Source organism: Symphalangus syndactylus, chromosome 17 (assembly GCF_028878055.3).
Source record: "Symphalangus syndactylus isolate Jambi chromosome 17, NHGRI_mSymSyn1-v2.1_pri, whole genome shotgun sequence".
In the NCBI taxonomy this organism is placed as follows: Eukaryota; Metazoa; Chordata; class Mammalia; order Primates; family Hylobatidae; genus Symphalangus; species Symphalangus syndactylus.
This window is the reverse complement of record NC_072439.2, coordinates 86,557,892-86,576,402: the sequence shown is the minus strand read 5'-3', so window position 1 is coordinate 86,576,402 and position 18,511 is coordinate 86,557,892. Positions and strand designations below refer to the sequence as shown.

Genomic DNA, 18,511 nt, shown 5'->3' with positions numbered 1-18,511 from the left:
TGTATAAAGGGTCTGTAACAGTGCCTGCCACACAGTTAAGTATTAAACAGTTTAGATGCTTGCTGTAATTCTCATTCTTGGTCATTTATTAACATCACCCCTTCTCACTCATCTTCTCCCTGTGCTTGCTCTTAAAATAACAGTATAATACAATGATTAGTTAAGAACTGGGCTTTGAAGTCAGAAAGACCTGGATATGAGTCCCATCTCCACCATTCACTGCAATATTACCTTGGAACTGAACTTCACTCATCTAAGCCTGTTTCCTCATCTATAAAATGGGGATTAAAAACGACACCTACTGCCTGGGGTTGTTTTGAGAATAAAAATGCACGTCACACACTTTACATAGTATCTGGCACATTGTATGTGCTCAGTAAATCTTTGTTAAAAATCCCGATTTTGTACTCCACAGCATTCTGGTAGGCACAGTCTGGACCATATCATTCTCCTTTCTGACAGTCTTACAAGTTCATGATACTTCTGGTATGTATCTTTAGTTATATGCCTTTCTCCATATTTATAGATGTTCTGTGATTTGCAGATAGAAACTTCTTTCAACATTACTTTCTCCTTGAATGGTTGAAATTTTGGAATCTCCTGTTCCTTGTGAACCCATTCTTTTTTTGGAGCCTGTAGCCATGTGATTGTGCCCATATTTTTTTCTGAGATATTTGCTTTCTAAAATACAGGACTCATGCTATGTATATTTTTCATCATTATTATGATTGTTAAAATAAAGTGACAATTTTTCTCTCAAGGGTCTATCTCTTCTACTTCCCCAATCATTAGTGAAAATTAAGTCCAGAGAAATAGTCCCCTCCATTGTTTCCTTTACCTCCTATGAGACTAACCACTGAAAAATCAAAAATTTTATCAGATACTCTTACCAATAGAATGAGACTTCGAACAGGTAGCTAGATGGTTACAGAGCACACTACTACTAACATTTGTTTCTCTGTACGTTCTGCAGTCAGCATCAGAAACCACCATCTACAGGAATGCATCGGAAACCACCATCTACAGTTCCTGTATCTGAGATTCTTTACTATTTCTCCATCAGAACGTCACCTTTGTTCCTTTCATCTTTTAGAAAGAAGCTCTCTACCACGTTTTCCCCCAACGCGGTGGTTTCTATATTCTCCACACACACATACACACTCATTCCATTCACCCCTCCTAGCTTTTTCTACTAGATGATTTTTTTCAACAAAGTATACCTTCCAAAGGCCAGAGTTCCTACAACCTCTTGGTGATAGGTATATTCTTGTTACAAATATTAAGTTTTCGATCTATACTGCATTGGTATACACAAGTATTTATATATTGCTTCCAAACAGTTTTGTTCCCAAATGCTTTCTTTCTACCATATGTCTTCTTCCTAAGTTATTTATTTTTATAACTTTATCTAGGCTTATTTCTCCTTCTCTACTGATAAATTTAATAAGCATCCAGCCAAACACAGTAACATCAGTTACTCTACCAGAAGCTCACTAGCGTGGCATTGAACAGCACAGTTCAGGAAGCGAAATGCTTCTCTGATACAAGCCAACTCTTAACTGCCATATCTATTCTTGTCTTCCAATATTACAAGCATCAAATAGAACATGAAAAGATAGGACCTGTGCCTGCTCTTTAGAACTTCAAAATCCCTAGATTTCTTCTAAATATTTCCATTAATGTAAACCAAAAAAACCCATTATTTTGACTAGACTACAAACTTTAAGATAGTAAATATCATGTAAATTTTACTATTGCCCAGTGCCAAGTACATATCAGACCACAGGATGCACACTTTAGCCAAATCCTGCCCAAAGCCTGTTTCTGTATTGTTCACAGCTAAGAATGGACTTTACAATTTTAAGGGGTTGCTTAAAAAATCAAAAAACAAAAAAAGGAAGAAAAAGATGTGACAGAGACCACTGTAGCCTGCAAAGCCTAAACTCTGCTGTCCAAGTCTTTTTAGAAAAAGTCTGCTGACCCCTGTATTGGACACTCAAATATTTGTTAAAAGAGGAGGTAGGCAAAGGGAAGGGAGCAGTAGGAATGGGGGACAGAGATGTGCAACAAATATAACTGGAGAGCACTGCAGAAAGTAAAACCTGCATAATAAATACATACACGTCTCTACATTGTTCTTTGGCTTTAATTTTCATTAAGTTCCAAGATAAACTAAAGGTCTTTCATTAGCATATTTTATAGATCATATTATATATATATATTTGTGATTGATCTATTATTCTTAAGTCATAGGTGCTCTTAGGAGAACTAAATTTAAACCTTGGCAGTACTAAATAACCTAGTGAACATAAATATTAGACCAGCAAGATGTCAGCCACTATAAGGTATCAGTTTACAGGAAAGGATCTTCACACGTATATCCTTTCCTTCCACACAGCACTAAGCAGCTAAGTGCTAAGTAACACTCCACAATGTTTTACTCATTTATACCCATTACTTAAAAATATAATCATTTAGAATGTTCTACAAGCCCTGAAATAAAGTTTTGAATACTAAAAAAATGTTTAACCAAAAATGAAAGTCACATTCTCAAGTAACATAAAAGAGGAGTATTAGACCTATCCAGAGCATCGTCTACTGGAAGCACATGCAAACGTGTACCTGAAAATGCTGCTCCATCACTTGGATTTTTCCTTGGTCTGGGCACTTTTTCAGAGCTCGATCTGCATAATGGAATAGGATTTCTACCATCTGTAAGGAAAATAGCCTGGCATAGACATTAACATACATCTGTAAAGTTTTTCAATATGTATGTGGCTCTCCTAAATAATACAGAATTAGAATTTATTATATTAAAATTTAATTGAAAATTTTAGTGGCTTTATTTACCAACTTTTTAAAACTCTAGCCTCATTTCTTCCAGTCTCAGGGCTAGTACTAATTTGTTCATCTTTCTTAAGAAATACCTCCATGTTCTAGACCTCAGTGGCATCTATACTGCTCAGGAAATGAAACATTCAAGTTCTTCAGTAATCCTCTGCTGTAGGTGTTTCCCTAAAGAGCACAGATGAGCAAATCATTCGGAGTCTAAGGAGTAACCAATTTCTATCCAGGTCTTCTATAAATGTTTATACTAATTTGGAATATAATTTTTACCAATGCATTTACACAACAAAAGGGAGGGAATCCTATAGTCAATTAATTCAGCCCAGTCTAGAGTAGGAACAGAAGGTCAATATTAAATATTAGCATCAATTATATTGATGCTAATTAAAAACATTAAAATATTAACCCTCTCTGCTAGTTCTGGGCAACACAAACATTTGCATATACACTAGTTCTCATAATTACTAGTAAGTTTATAAAAACTAACAAATGTCAATTTTCTGTCGGCTATTACTTGATTCAGAAATAATCCAGATTCCCAGGTTTTCTTCCTCCTCCTTCCTGCTGTCTTTTGGCTATGCACTTTATTATCTTCACAAAAGAGTGAGCAAGGGAAAAAAGAAAACGTGATTAAGAAGGAATTTTAAAAGTATTCAAGATGACACAGGGAATTATAACCTGACTTTTTTTTAGATACAGGTCTCACTCTGTTGCCCAGGCTGGAGTGCAGTGCTGCAATCATAGCTCACTATAGCCTCAAACTCCTAGGCTCAAGTGATCCTCTGACCTCGCCTCCCAAGTAGCTAGGACTACAGGTGCACACCACTATACCTAGCTAATCTTTCTATTTTTTGTAGAGACGGGGTCTTGCTATGTTGCCCATGCTAGTCTTGAACCGCTGACCCCAAGTGTGTGTCTGTGTGTGTGTTTTTTTAATACGCTCTCTTCTAGATTGTAGCCATTTACCTACTCGTGCCCAAAGATACTGGCAAATGCCAAAAGCAAATCTGCACTGTATTCTAGTAAAGACCCTCTTAAAATACTCACCCGGTCTGCAACAATAGCCTTTCGCTTACTGGCATCCCCTGATAATCCTGCAGAGAAGGAAAATCCAACACAAAAACAAAAGTTAGTCCACATCTTTAGGAGTGAAACTATGTCTGATTTTGTATTTATAAGATGTGAAACAACAGGTATAATTGTAACAATTCTTAGCTATCAAAATGTTGGATAATATGCCATAATAGGAACACCTCAAATCTACTGGACCGGATAGCATATCAATGTACTTCTCTCTCATTCTAATAGCAATTTCCTTACAAAGTAATTTTAAAAGCGACATTTTAATTTCTATACCCTCTATTTGTCACATTAACCTTCTTAACTGAAAGTCTATAAGGTTTAATAGCATCCTGTTTATAAACACTTCAACACTCAGCTAAAAGTGTCCTATGAGTGGTTAGTACTATCCATTCCCTTTACTCCAGAAGAACCACGTCTACTACACTGGAATTCTGTCTACTCACCCACTACTGCTTTTGCTTTTCCTTCATGGAAAGACCACGCAAGAGCCAAGGCTTCTGTAAGACAATCTTGTTTCAGGAGATGATCCACTCTCTAAATGGAAAAATGTGAGAAACCAGACCCCTTTGTCCAACCAGTCACCAGTCAGAATTCCTATTCCACCTAAAATCTTTCCAGAAGTTATTATTTTAATAATTATGTGAATATCTTGTTTCAAAGAAAATTAGTATCATCAAGCACTAGATAGTATGACTGTATAGGCTAGTATAGACAGCCACAGGTCCTAAATATGAAAAGGGGAAATAGCTGGAATGCCATTGTAGGAGAAATGTCTAGTTGCTTATCACAACATTCATTTCCTCCTCCTTGGTAGTAACAAACCCCAAGCTTATTTGAGACAGCAATATACCAGCTGAAGGATATTTCTAAGACTACCTTGTAGCTACTGGGAACAATGTGACTGAGCTCTGGCTAATGATAACTGGAAGTGTTATCTGGTATTTCTGGGATGTCATCTTAAGAGGTAGGAGACAGCCTTTATTTTTCTCTTTCTTCCTTCCTAAAATGTGGTAACAGCTGGAGCTCTAGCAACCATACTGAATTATAAAACGGTCCTGAGACCAGCATTCAAAGACAAACATGGTGGAACAGGACAGCACGCTTAAGCTTATGGAATTCCTACAACAGCTGTGGACCACCTAGCTCCAGGTTGCTTTTACATGACAGAGAAATCTTATTTAAGCCACTATTATTTTGAATTTTCTAATATATGTAGACAAACCTAATTCTAAATTATACTGTCAGTTCTAGCAAATCAAGAACCTAACAGCTATAATTGTTTTCATGTACACTTCTGAAATTAAGAAGCTTACCAAATAATCTTCTTCTGAAAAGTTAAAACAGAAATGTTAAGAAGCTACCAATTCAGTAACTCTGACATGTGAAATTACTTGGAACTCACCTCTCTCCAGCTCCTCAGCATCATCACATAAACAGACTGGAAAGTAAAGCGATGGAAATTAAAATGATCACCCTTAACAGACTTCTTTGGGAGATACACTTGTCCTAGTCCCACAACTCATTTGATATCTCTTTAAGTAAAACATTTCACACTACAGTTAGAAGTGTATCTTTCATACTACAGTTAGAAGTGTATCTTTCATACTACAGTTAGAAGTATATCTTTCATACTACAGTTAGAAGTGTATCTTTCATACTACAGTTAGAAGTATATCTTAGAATTTACTAATGGGTCTTCAAGAACGCTTTTCTTTTTTTTGAGACAGAGTCTCGCTCTGTCGCCCAGGCTGGAGTGCAGCAGTGGGATCTCGGCTCACTGCAACCTCTGCCTCCGGGGTTCAAATGATTCACTTTCCTCAGCTTCTCGAGTAGCTGAGATTACATGCGCCTGCCACCACAACTGGCTAGTGACAGGGTTTTGCCATGTTGGCCAGGCTGGTCTTGAACTCTTAGCCTCATGTGATCTGCCCACCGAGGCCTTCCAAAGTGCTGGGATTACAGGTGTGAGACAATGCATCTGGCCTAGAACCCACATTAAAGAGTAAGTCAAATATTTAAAGGTCTACAGTCCAAGAAGGAGTTAATTCCACGGAGAAGAAGCAAGGAAAGCCCAAGCTCATTTCCCTCTATTGACTTGGCAATATTTTGGTTAAATTTTAATAATGAAGAAATGTTTCTCCATATTTTTTAAAATATGGAACAAATTGAGATAAATTGAGATACAAAAAGTTCCTATTCCAACAATTCTATTCTAAGTCAAATACCTCAATACATTTTAATCAGCATCCTAAGCTGATCTAAGCTAACAGCCATCTTAATTACATGACAAATATCCATAATTAGGTAGCTGCCTAGTCATAAAAACATAAACGTGAAGGAAGCTTACAAAAGCACATCTCTGAATCAAGAAAATAAGCATCCTATTAGCCAGCACCTAAACAAAAGTAAAGAATATGTCTAAAAGTGGAGGAAAAAAATAATTAACTAAAAATCATGACTACCTAACCACAAAGCGTTTAGGATAATTGCTGATCAATATTCACTTTGCAATATACTGCCCTCTTTACCAGCAATCTCCTTCAGCCTCAACTACCCTGATACATACAAATACCAACTCACAGAGTAAAAGAGCTTACTTTTGTCCCCAAATAAAAGATCTGACCACCATAGCTACTGATGGATTGATAACAAGCCTTCTCTCCAACCAAAGCCTGGAAAACAAACATACATACAAAAAAGGTAAAAAAAATTCCTTTGTATTTAATATATTTTTAACATTTCATCACTATTAATGACTTATTAGTTACACTTTTTTTTAGTGATCATAGTTTACAATGTGTAACTTATCTCAGTCTACATTTAAATATTTGACGTATACTGTAAGAACCCTGCAATGATGTACTTTTATCTCCTACATCCTGGCGCTATGTACTATTTTTGTTATATATATTGCTTCTTTAGATCATAAACTTCACAACACATTATTTTTGTTTTAAACAGTCAATTGCTTTTGTTAAACAACAGTATTGAGATACAACATACACCATAAAATTCACTCATTAGGCACAGAATTCACTGATTTTTTAGTAAATTTACAGTTGTTCAGCCATTATCAAAATCCATTTTGAGAACATTATCATCACTCTGCAAAGATCCTTGTACCCATCTGTAGTCACTCCCATTCCCACCTCCAAACCCAGGCAACCACTAATGTACATCTGTCTCTATAAATTACATTTGCCTTTTCTGAACATTTTATATGAATAGAATTAAACAAAATGTGCTCTTATTGCATGTCTTCTTTTATTTAGTATTTTTAAGGTTCATCCATGTTGTAGCCAAGTATCAGTTGTCATACTTTTTACTGTGGAACAGTATTCTATTAAATGGCTATGCCACATTTTGTACATCTCTTTACCAGTTAGAGAATATGTAGATTGTTTTCACTCTTTGGTTATTAAGAATAATACTGCTATGTGTGTTCATATACAAGTTTTTACATAAACATGTGTTTTCAACTCTTTCGGAAACACACCTAGGAGTAGAACTTCTAGGTCAGATTGGTAATTCAATGTTTAACGTTTTTTTTTTCTTTTAAGATGGAGTCTCACTCTGTCCCCCAGGCTGAAGTCCAGTGGCACAATCTCGGCTCACTGCAACCTCTGCCTCCTGGGTTCAAGCGATTCTCCTGCCTCCACCTCCCGAGTAGCTGGGATTACAGGTGCCTACTACCAAGTCTAGCTAATTTTTGTATGTTTAGTAGAGACAGGGTTTCACTACGTTGGCCAGGCTGGTCTCGAACTCCTGACCTCAGGTGATCCTCCTGCCTCGGCCTCCCAAAGTGCTGGGATTACAGGCAAGAGCTACCATGCCTGGCCTCAATGTTTAACTTTTTAATAAAGTGCCAAACTATCATCCACAGCATTTGCACCATTTTGGTTTCCCACCATCACTGTATGAGGCTTCCAGTATCGCCACATCCTTGCCAACACTTGTTATTCTTTTTTCTTTTTATGATCGCCTTCCCAGTGGGTGTGAAGCAGTATCTCATTATGATTTTGATTTGTATTTCCCTAATACCTAATGATGTTGAGCAGCTCTTCAAGTGCTCACTGTCCACTTCTAAATCTTTACAGATCACTGCTGACTGTCTGATGAGAAACGTGTTCTCGTAATTATTACTCCTCTGCATTTAATGTGTCTTTTTTTCCCACTGGTTGCTTTAAAATTTTTCTCCTTATCATTAATTTTGATCAATTCGTATACAGTTTATTTTAGTTGTGCTTGGGTTCACTGAGCTTCTTAAATGTGTGTGTCTACAGTTTTAGAAAAGTTTTGACCATTATTTTTTCTGATTTCTTCTCTCCTTTCCTTTAGAGATTTTAACTACACATACATAAGGCTATCTGATGTGGTCTCACAGTTCACTAATACTATTTCTTAAAATTATTTTTCTGTGTTTCATTTTGTATAATTTCTATTGTTGTATCTTCAAATTCATGAATCGTTTTTTCTGTATTGCCTAATCTGCCATTAATCCCATCTAGCGCATTTTTTCATCTACAAGCATTATAGTTTTCATCTCTAGAAGTCTGCTGTGCATCTTTTCAAATATCTTCCATGTCTCTACTTAATTTTTTTAACTAAAGAGTATAGTCATAATAACTACTATGTCTTTGTCTGCTAATTCTAACATTTATGTCAGGTGTGATTTAGTTTTTATTTTTCTCCTCATTAGAGGTTGTTTTTCTTCTTTGCATACCTAGTAATCTCCAACTGGATGGGAGACATTGTGAATTTTACCTTGTTGGTTTCTGGATCTTTCTGTATTCCTATTAATATTCTTGTGTTTTGTTCTAGGAAATAAGTGATTTGGAAACAGTTTGATCCTTCCTGGTCTTACTTTTAAGATGCGTTAGCTGGGACCAGTGCGCCATTTATTCTAGTCCTAATGAGGCAAGATACCTCTGAGTACTCTACCCAATGCCCTGTGAATTATGAAGCTTTCCATTCTAGCTGGTGTAACAAGCACTGTTTACAGCCCTGTGTGAGCACTAGATACGGTTCCCTCTAAACCTTTCAAATGGCTCTTTCCTGGTCCTTGGGCAGCTTCCTTCTATGCATTTGCTGATTGGGAGTCTGAGGAACACTCAAGAGGGACTCTTTCACAGTGCTCTTTTCTCCAGTACTCTCTCTTGCAAACTCAACCCAATTTTGTCTTCCTGCAATCTCGGCTCTGTCTTCTCAAATCATGGAGTCTTCCAGGCTCCAACTGGGTTCCTCCACAGCCCAGATGCTCTCTCAAGGCTGGAAGCTAGGACAACCACAGAGTTCACAGCATTTGTTCCTCATTTGGTGACAGATTGCTGTCCATCATTACAGATGTCCAGTGTCTTAAGAACTGCTGTTTACTTTTCTTCTTCTTCTTTCCTCCCCCTTCCCCTCCCCCTCCCTTCTCCTTCTCCTTCCTCTTCTTGGGTTATTTCAAGCAAGAGGGTAAAGCTAATTCCCCACAACTCTCTCTTGGCTAAAAGTACAAGTTCAAAGTCCACTGGTATTTTTAATACCATTCAAACACAAGAAAATAAAGTATGGAACAGTAATTATTATTATCACTTAGTGAATTATATTGCACTATCATTTCTTATTCTGACTTTTCTTGGTTTTTAAAGTGGGAGGCTGGAAGACCCTTTCATATATATTTTATGCTCTGAAGTTATAATATGAGGGAGATTTGAGCAAGCCTACACATCATGCTGTAGTCATTCTTTAAATATGACCATCATTACTATTTTTTTCAAAAAATTATCCAAGGAAGTCTCACAATGGTCTAAATTTCCTACTTAAAGATTTGTGGTTTAGGAACATGAGATCACAATTCAAGGTGATTGAACTATAAACTATCTGTGGAAATTGCTTAAGGCCATTATGTAGTTGCTTAATGATACAATAAAATTAATGCTAAGGCCATAACTTTGTTGCGTTCTCCTTCTCTCTAGGCTCCTGCACCTCATCTATCACCTATTTCTAGAATATCTTCTTTCTCTCAAAGCCATCTTTGTTTTTTAATACCCACAGCTGTCATACCTGTTCAAGCCTTTACCATTATCACCCAAATATTTCCAAAGCCTCATAGGGTACCTGTCTGTAGTTATTTATCCCTTAAATCTATCAGGCTTATTACTGCCAAATTAAGCTTTCTAAAAATATTTTGATTTTACAATTTTTCTCACAAATTTTCCATTATACTTCATTATTTTGGTATAAAAATTAAAACTCTTTGGTATTAAGTAAAATAAGTCACATTTCTGAATAGAAGGGAACAAAAATTATTGTTTTACCTTGTATTCCTAAACACTTATAAGCACATCCACACCCACTTCAACCTAGTGGCTTTTAAAGAACACCTCAAGACAGAAAAAGATAACTCCCCAGAGTTCCTATTTCTAAAACAACTACAACAAAACACCAAGTTTATCAAAGTATTTTCCAGGATACCAACATAAGTGATTAACCTTACCAGTGCCTGGCTAACATTTCCTCCAGTGGCTAGTGATTTGAAATGGCTGCTATTGTAGACCAGCTGAACTTCTGAGATCTCCACTGTCTCTAATTCCTCTTGTGTTTGCCGATCAATCACATGCAACTTCTCTACGCTGTCTAAGAGCACAACTGTGCGTGAATTTATCCACTGTAATTCAAGCACACAACAAAACAAAAGTGAGACGACACCCGCATCATCATTTGGGTCAAGAAGAAAGCTTGGCTGCTCGATTAAATTACACTGAGGACTGGATCCATTTAACAATTTACATGGCAACACAATCAAAGCAAGAACTACTCAGTGACAGGCCAGAGGACAGTAGGTACAATATACTACTGACTTTTGAAAATGTTAAAATGACATTTTCTTTTTTTTTTTTGAGACGGAGTCTCGCTCTGTCACCCAGGCTGGAGTGCAGTGGCGCGATCTCGGCTCACTGCAAGCTCCGCCTCCTGGGTTCACGCCATTCTCCTGCCTCAGCCTCTCCGAGTAGCTGGGACTACAGGCGCCCGCCACCACGCCCGGCTAATTTTTTTTGTATTTTTAGTAGAGACGGGGTTTCACCGTGGTCTCGATCTCCTGACCTCGTGATCCGCCCGCCTCGGCCTCCCAAAGTGCTGGAATTACAAGCGTGAGCCACCGCGCCCGGCCTAAAATGACATTTTCATAGTGTAAAAGAAGACTAAAAGCTGTAGGTGGATTAGAGCATATCATTTTTTATAAAAAATTTTTAAAAGCAATTGGCACAAATGACTTCAGTATCATGATAAACTCTGCATTTCTAGTTTTTATGATATTGCTGAAACAAAAGAACAAAGTAAAGCCCATAAACGTATCTGGTCAAAGGACAATTGTTAGCACTGAAGCAATACGTATCTTAAAATAGAAGCTATTTTAAAAATTTACTTCCTTCAAAATCTCTCTTAAAATCATGAGAGTCCTTTGTTCTATTTCTCTGTATCTCCCAAATTTTCTTTAATAAGTACTATCATAATTTTAAAAGTACTAACAATAATAACTTTAAAAATCTTCTGAAGGATGCCATTTTAACAAATTTCTTGGGTTATGTATAAAATCAGATTTCTTATTTTCAAATTTTTTTTGGCAATCCCAATCCTTTCCCAAGAAATAAATCTTAAAATCTGCTCAATTAGAATTCAGAAGTAGCCAGAACAAAGTGCTTCCCCTGCCCTTTATGTCTCTGGTATTCATGCTGGTGTATTTGTATGTTCTATTCTATGTCATCAGATATTATCTGCATAATGTCCAATTAAAGATAACCAGTTGAAAATGCTAAAAAATATACTCTATACTGTATATTAGCTACTCTAAGGGAAGAGTTTGTTCCCCTCTCCTCCTCTAAAAAATCTCTTTCAGAAAACAGGGAGTTTGTTTCATATGCAAATCTTTTACAGAAAGCTCTTAATAAGGTGCTCTCTTAATTATTTTATTTAGAAAAACAAAGTATTTTCTAGGAAAAATCACATTATTTAGCCTTATACAACTTTAATCAGTGCTAGTTCTTAGGTACTCTCGAGGTCACCTGGTTAAAAGAAAACGAGAGAATGGCAGAAAAAAATGAACCTCAATAAGTTTAGTAATTAATTATTCCTGAGATTAGATCCGCAGAGCTGCAAGTGTTGACACTGTTGTAAATAAGCCTTTTAAGGGTAATTTACAAAACAATGCAGTTAATGGTCACATACACTTGTGCAGATTTTTAAAGTACTGTATCTCAAACATCTTAAACAGAAGTTATGATGATAAATTCTGAAAAACTGTATGACATGATTCAATAAGACAGTTCTGGTGACGACAACACTGATGTCTTCTAAGAGTCTGAACAAAATTATTTCATAAAATGTGTATGGAAGAAAGAATTATTTCTAAACAACTGTCTGTGAGTTAAAAATGTAATGTACAACTAAATCAATAAATCATGTAAATAAAAGATCTATTTCATCTATATCCTAAAAAATTACACGTTATCAAGTTGAGGAAAAAACCCCTTTTCAATCTTTTTATTAGAAAAATGAGGCATTGCCTTATATTTAGGGTTGCCTATATTCATGCATCTACAGAATGTTTTACTGGACACCAGACACTGATGTGCTAAAATTTATTAATGATGGGATCCCAGAAATATTATAATTACACTGTTCTCAAAATTAACAAACTATTTGAAAGAGAAAAAATAAAATTTGATACAAAAAGAAATCTCTCTCTTTTTAAACTAAGAAGTTGGCCGGGCGCGGTGGCTCACGCCTGTAATCCCAGCACTTTGGGAGGCCGCGCAGGCAGATCACGAGGTCAGGAGATTGAGACCATCCTGGCTAGCACGGTGAAATCCCGTCTCTACTAAAAATACAAAAAATTAGCTAGGTGTGATGTGGTGGTGGGCGGGGGGGGTGCCTGTAGACCCAGCTAACTCAGGAGGCTGAGGCAGGAGAATCACTTGAACCCGGGAGGCAGAGCTTGCAGTGAGCCAAGATTGCACCACTGCACTCCAGCCTGGGCTACAGAGCAAGACTCCATCTCAAAAAAAAAAAAAAAAAACAAGAAGTCAATTGAGTTGCATGGTAGAAAGAGAACTCCGCAAAGTTTTTAGCCACAAGAAAAAAAGAGGTTGCACAAGATGCTGAACCAAAGAAGACAAATCTCAAAAATACAAAAAAATGTTTTACAGAGAAAGCACGGCAATGATCCTCAAAAAACTCACCTAAATTCTTCTGAAGCCAAACTCCCCTTTGAGCTAAACAAGACATTACATTTCTAATCCTGCCTGTGTTCAGCAGGACGTAGGCTGAAAGGCAATAATTTGTGGCACCACACCACATTCAAAGTTTATTCTATATAACCAGGACTCCCTTTGTGTGTGTGTGTGTGAGAGAGTATATATATATATATATATACACACACACATATACTTTTTTTTTTTTAAGAGACAGGGTCGCACTCTGTTGCCCAGGCTGGAGTGCAATGACTAGTCACAGGAGCAATCACTGAGCACTACAGCCTCGAACTCCTGGGCTTAAGCTATCCCACCTCGGCCTCCCAAGTAGCTGGGACTACAGGCACGAGCCTCGGTGCCTGGCTGTCCATATTGCATATGATCTTAAAGGTAATAATTCTTGGCAGAAATCCTGGTAGCTTTAATATATCATAGATTCAGAACAATTACATGAACTAAATGGGGATATTTAATTTGAATAATACTCACAGTAAAGTTGATGAGGTCATAGTATAGGTGAAGATGCTTTTGCTTAGTAACATGTATTGCTCCAGATTCATCTCTCTTTACCTGATGATGAAATAAAAACAACCTAAAAACCAGCTAATGTTTGAGGGACTTTTTTAGATATTTAATTATACTCCACCTAGAGTATCACATTTACCCATTATCCCATTCACTGTAGATAAGCCAAAAATACTGATAAATGATTATGAAAATAGAAAATAAATTATTTGTTCCATTATTTACACCAAAATGCAGGGCGTATCTGGGGGTGGTCTAGTTGTCAGTATTGACAAATGCTGTGACATAGTTTTCACTCTGTTATATATAATTCAGAACAACCTAACTTTATCACATCAACGACTATATATAATTAAAGTACAAAAAGGAATGGTGACATGGTGTGAGGAAGTCAAAAGTCCATTAAAGAAAAAAAGATGCTGCAGTGATGTAAACCAGACTTTTCTGAACTATGGAATTATTATGAGAGGACTCAAAAAGTTCATGGAAAATGTATATTATGAAAAAACTATGCATGGATCTCAAAAATTGTCTGCACCAAAATAAACTCACACTAACTTGTTATAACATGTCTGAAAAGGATCTAGTTTGAGGCATTAAAAAGGGTAAGACATCAGTTTGAAAAGTGCTCCAAAGAGCAACATAAATTCTGCTAAAATTGAAGCAAGAACAAACATCAAATTTATGGTGAAGCTTTGGTGGAAGAATGGTAAAATCACTGATGCTTAATAAAAGTTTATGGGAACAATGCCCCCAGAGAAATCAGCAGTTTACAAATGGATAACTCATTTTAACAAGGAACGAGATGATGTTGAAGGTGAAGCCTGCAGCTGCAGACCATACCCATCAATTAGTGAGGAAAAATATTCATCTTGTTCATGCCCTAATTGAAAGAGATCAATGATTAACAGCAGAAACAACAGCCAACGCCATAGACATTTCAACTGGTTTAGCTTGCACTATTCTGACTGAAAAATTAAAGTTGAGCAAAGTTTCTACTTGATGGCTGCTCAAACAGTTGTGTCCAGGTCAGCTGCAGACAAGAGCAAAGCTTTTAATGGGAATTTTAAACATGTGGAATCAAGATCCTGAAACATTTCTCTGAAAAACTGTAACAGGAGATAAAATATGGTTTTATCAGTGTGATCCTGAAGAAAAAGCACAAGCAAAGTAAAGGCTATGAAGTGGCAGAAGTGGTCTAGTCAAAGCAAATGCAGACCAGGCAAGAGCAAAGGTCACGGCAACAGTTTTTTGGGATGCTCAAGGCATTTTGCTTGTTGACTTTCTGGAGGGACAAAGAACAATAATATCTGCTTATTATGAGTGTGTTTTGAGAAAGTTAGCCAAAGCTTTGGCAGACAAATGCCCAGGAAAGCTTCACCAGAGAGTTCTCCCCCACAACCATGTTCCTGCTCATTGCTCTCATCACACAAGGCCAATTCTGAGAGCAATTCGATCCACCATACAGTACTGATTTGGCTCCTTGTGACTTCTGTCTCCTAATCTAGAAAAAGTCTATAAAGGGCACCCATTTTTCTTTAGTTAATAATGTGAAAAAGACTGCATTGACATGATTACATTCCCAAGACCTTCAGTTCTTTAGGGATGGACTATATGGCTGGTATCATCACTTTAAAAAGTATCTTGAACAAGATGAAGCTTATGCTGAGAAATAAAATTTATTTGTATTTTTTAATTCCATTTTTCCACAAACTTTTTGAAGTTCCCTTGTGTAACTCTAACAGCCCAAAATTTCCCAAAAGGACCTTGAGTGTCAATCTTTTATTTATATGGATATACATATACACTCTATATCCTCAGTCATCCTTATAATTTGCTTCCTCCCCTTCTGCTCCAAGGTAACAGAACAGTGAAGAAATACAAAGCACAAGATACACCTGACCACCTGAAATTCATGGCATTCAATTCAACCTGGGCTTTCTTGCACACTCCCCATAGTAGTATTATAGATGTCTTTCCCTTTAAGTCACCTTCTGGTCCCATCACTTACAGTGGTGACCTCACCTGATATCTTAACAAAAATCTGAGACCACTTAGTGTGGGCCCTTCATGTGGACCCCTCTTCGCTTCATTAAATCACTTCTCCCTTAAGAAAGGATCCTCTGGTAAAATGAACATGGGATCTAGAGCCATATATCTAAGTTCCACTAGTATACCCATGTGACCAAGGGCAGTCACCTACTCTTTCTCAGTTTCCTGAGAATATATGGTCCATAGATGCTAAAATATTTACTGTGTGGCCCTTTACATAAAAAGCTTGCTAACCCCTGATCTAGATTAATAATGATTGGCCTAGACTGGTAATGGAGTCATCACAGGTTCCTAAGTAATTAAAGTCATAAAGACGTGATTAAAGTGACATTTTAGGAAGATCAGTCTAGAAGTAGCAAAAAGAATACATACAGAAGGCAGGAGAAAAATTAAACGTTTTTCTCTCATAATAAAGCAGGTGTAAGGTGTTTAGACCTTGGTTGCAGTGAGAGTTAAGGGATGATACTTTCAAGGAAAAACAAGCCTTCTCATCATATTGGATCTAGAGACTGAAGGACATGAATGAAACATCCCATTTCTGACTTTGCATTTTAGAATCAAGAAATATTTGAAGAGACACTGTTTAGGGAGAAAATGATTAAGGAATATTTCAATGTGTTGAGTTGAAAGTAAAGGTAGGACTCTCAAATGTTGTACTGGGGATGTTCTAATAAAACTTTATTTATAAAAACAGATGGTTGGCCAGATTTGGCCCACGGGCCACAGTTTGCCAACCCCTACTCTCAATCCACCTCATCTATTCAATTATATTTTCCACCACAAGTTTCTCTTTGTCATTAATTCTATAAACATTTATTGAATATTTACAATACACAAGCACTGTCCTAGTGGCTGGAAATATAACAGTAAAGATGGTCTCTAGAGTTATGGAGCTTTCTGTCTAGTGGGGAAGAAAAACATTAGACAAGTAATTTAAAAAGTGCTGAATGTGGCCAAGCACAATGGCTCACACTTGTAATCCGAATATTTGGGAGGCTGAGGCCAGAGGATCGCTTGAGGCTAGGAGTTCGGGAGTCAGCCTGGGCCTCAGCTGGAGACCCGCAAGACCTCGTCCCTCTGTTGTTTTTTTTTTAAGTGCTGAATGTTATCAAAAGATGTATGTAACTAACAGTTCAGACGCCAGGGAAAGTCATGTTAATCATGAGCTCAGAGACAATGGAAGATAGCACAGAACTTTCCTGGCAGAGGCAACAGTATATGTAAAAGGCACTGAGGCCAGAGACTAGCTAGGAAGCTACGGCGGAATCCAGGCTAGACATGTACATGATTTAGACTAAGGAAACAGCAATGGGGGAGACAAAAAAGGAGAAATTCAAGAGATTTTTGAAGGTAAAGTCAATAGGACTTGGTAATAGAGCACATATGAAGAGAGAAAGGTAACTGAAAAGTAACTCCTAAGTTTCTGGCTGGAGAAACTAGGTGGACAGTGGTGAATTTGCTTCACTGAGCTAGGAAACGCAAGAGATTATTAACACAAAGGCATATTCTTGCCTCTGTGACTTCAGTTCATCTCATTTCCCCCAATATGCATACTCACCCCTTCCTGCAGTAGTTGCAGTATATCCTTCATAAAGCCATTAATACCCTCTCTAGTCCATACTGATCACTTTGTACTCTGAATTTATATCAGCTTGATTTTCATCACATAGTTCAATCCTTAAACCATTTTCTGTAGTAATAACAAACACACTGATTTTGCTTTTCAAACAAGATTATAAGCTGTGTGAAAGATGAAATTATGTTGTATACTTCCTTCTTTCCTTTGCTGCTTGTGCCTATCACAGTGTAGAGGACACAATAGGTGCTCAATGATACTTGCTCTCTAATACACACATATGTAGTTACACATACATTAACACATATTCACCTTCATATCTTTATACATTTACATATGCCATTAATTATTTGTCAAAGAAATGAAGCTGAGAAATAAACCATGAGAGGTTATATAGCTGAGAGTGATCATCATTTTCCCATGCTAATCATTAAAGCCTTAGATAAAAATTAAATAGGTCACTCTCTCTCCAAAGACTTAGGAGAGTAACACAAATTTCTTTGACACATTAATTGCTGATGAATAAAACAAATTGTAAGAGGTTTTCTAATGGACCTAGCATCATATTAGGACTTACCAACAGAAAATGAACAACATCGCCTCTGCAGAAGGCAAGCATGGGATTCACATAATTTTGCACTGCTACAAAGTGCCAGGCCAGCAGTGGCACACTGGAAGGATCCATCTATGCAGGGAGATGGAAAAAAAAATCATCACAGTTAATAAACAAGGGGACAAAGAGAAAACTATGGTTAAAAACAGCATCTGACTAGTGTTCCTGATAAAAACTTTCCCCAATTTCTCAGTAAAGCAAGAACTAACCGGGAGGTATCATGAGGGAACTTTCTGGGTTGATGGTAATGTTCTACATCTTGATAGGAATTTGAGTTAAAAAAGGGTTAAGCATTTGTCAAAGTTCGGCAAATGTACACTGAAGATCTGTGCATTTCTTTGTATGTATATTCTACACCAAAGGAAAAATCTAAAGAAGTATTAAACTCTAGCTAATAATATGCATGCTAAATATTTAGGGGAAAGAATACTGGTTTCTGAAATTTCCTTTGAAATACATAAAAAATATAATTTGATAAGTGGACAGAGGGATGGGTAGATGGACAGATATGTAATAAAGGGAAGTAAATGTTAATTATAGAATTTAAATGGTAGCTATACAAGTATTCAATGTAAAATT

General features: G+C 36.9%; 1 protein-coding gene across 6 annotated transcripts in view; it reads right to left on the bottom strand.

The window, feature by feature from the left end:
- Positions 1–18,511, bottom strand: part of VPS8 (VPS8 subunit of CORVET complex) — a 237,310-nt gene that overhangs the window by 173,798 nt on the left and 45,001 nt on the right. For all 6 annotated transcript variants that reach the window (XM_063621917.1, XM_063621919.1, XM_063621915.1 and 3 more), the window contains 8 exons: positions 17,897–18,004; positions 13,656–13,736; positions 10,412–10,582; positions 6,528–6,602; positions 5,333–5,368; positions 4,374–4,464; positions 3,895–3,941; positions 2,623–2,712 (listed from right to left, as the gene is read on the bottom strand). In XM_063621917.1, the coding sequence (XP_063477987.1) occupies positions 2,623–2,712; positions 3,895–3,941; positions 4,374–4,464; positions 5,333–5,368; positions 6,528–6,602; positions 10,412–10,582; positions 13,656–13,736; positions 17,897–18,004 (699 nt within the window). The remainder of the gene's footprint in view (positions 1–2,622; positions 2,713–3,894; positions 3,942–4,373; positions 4,465–5,332; positions 5,369–6,527; positions 6,603–10,411; positions 10,583–13,655; positions 13,737–17,896; positions 18,005–18,511) is intronic.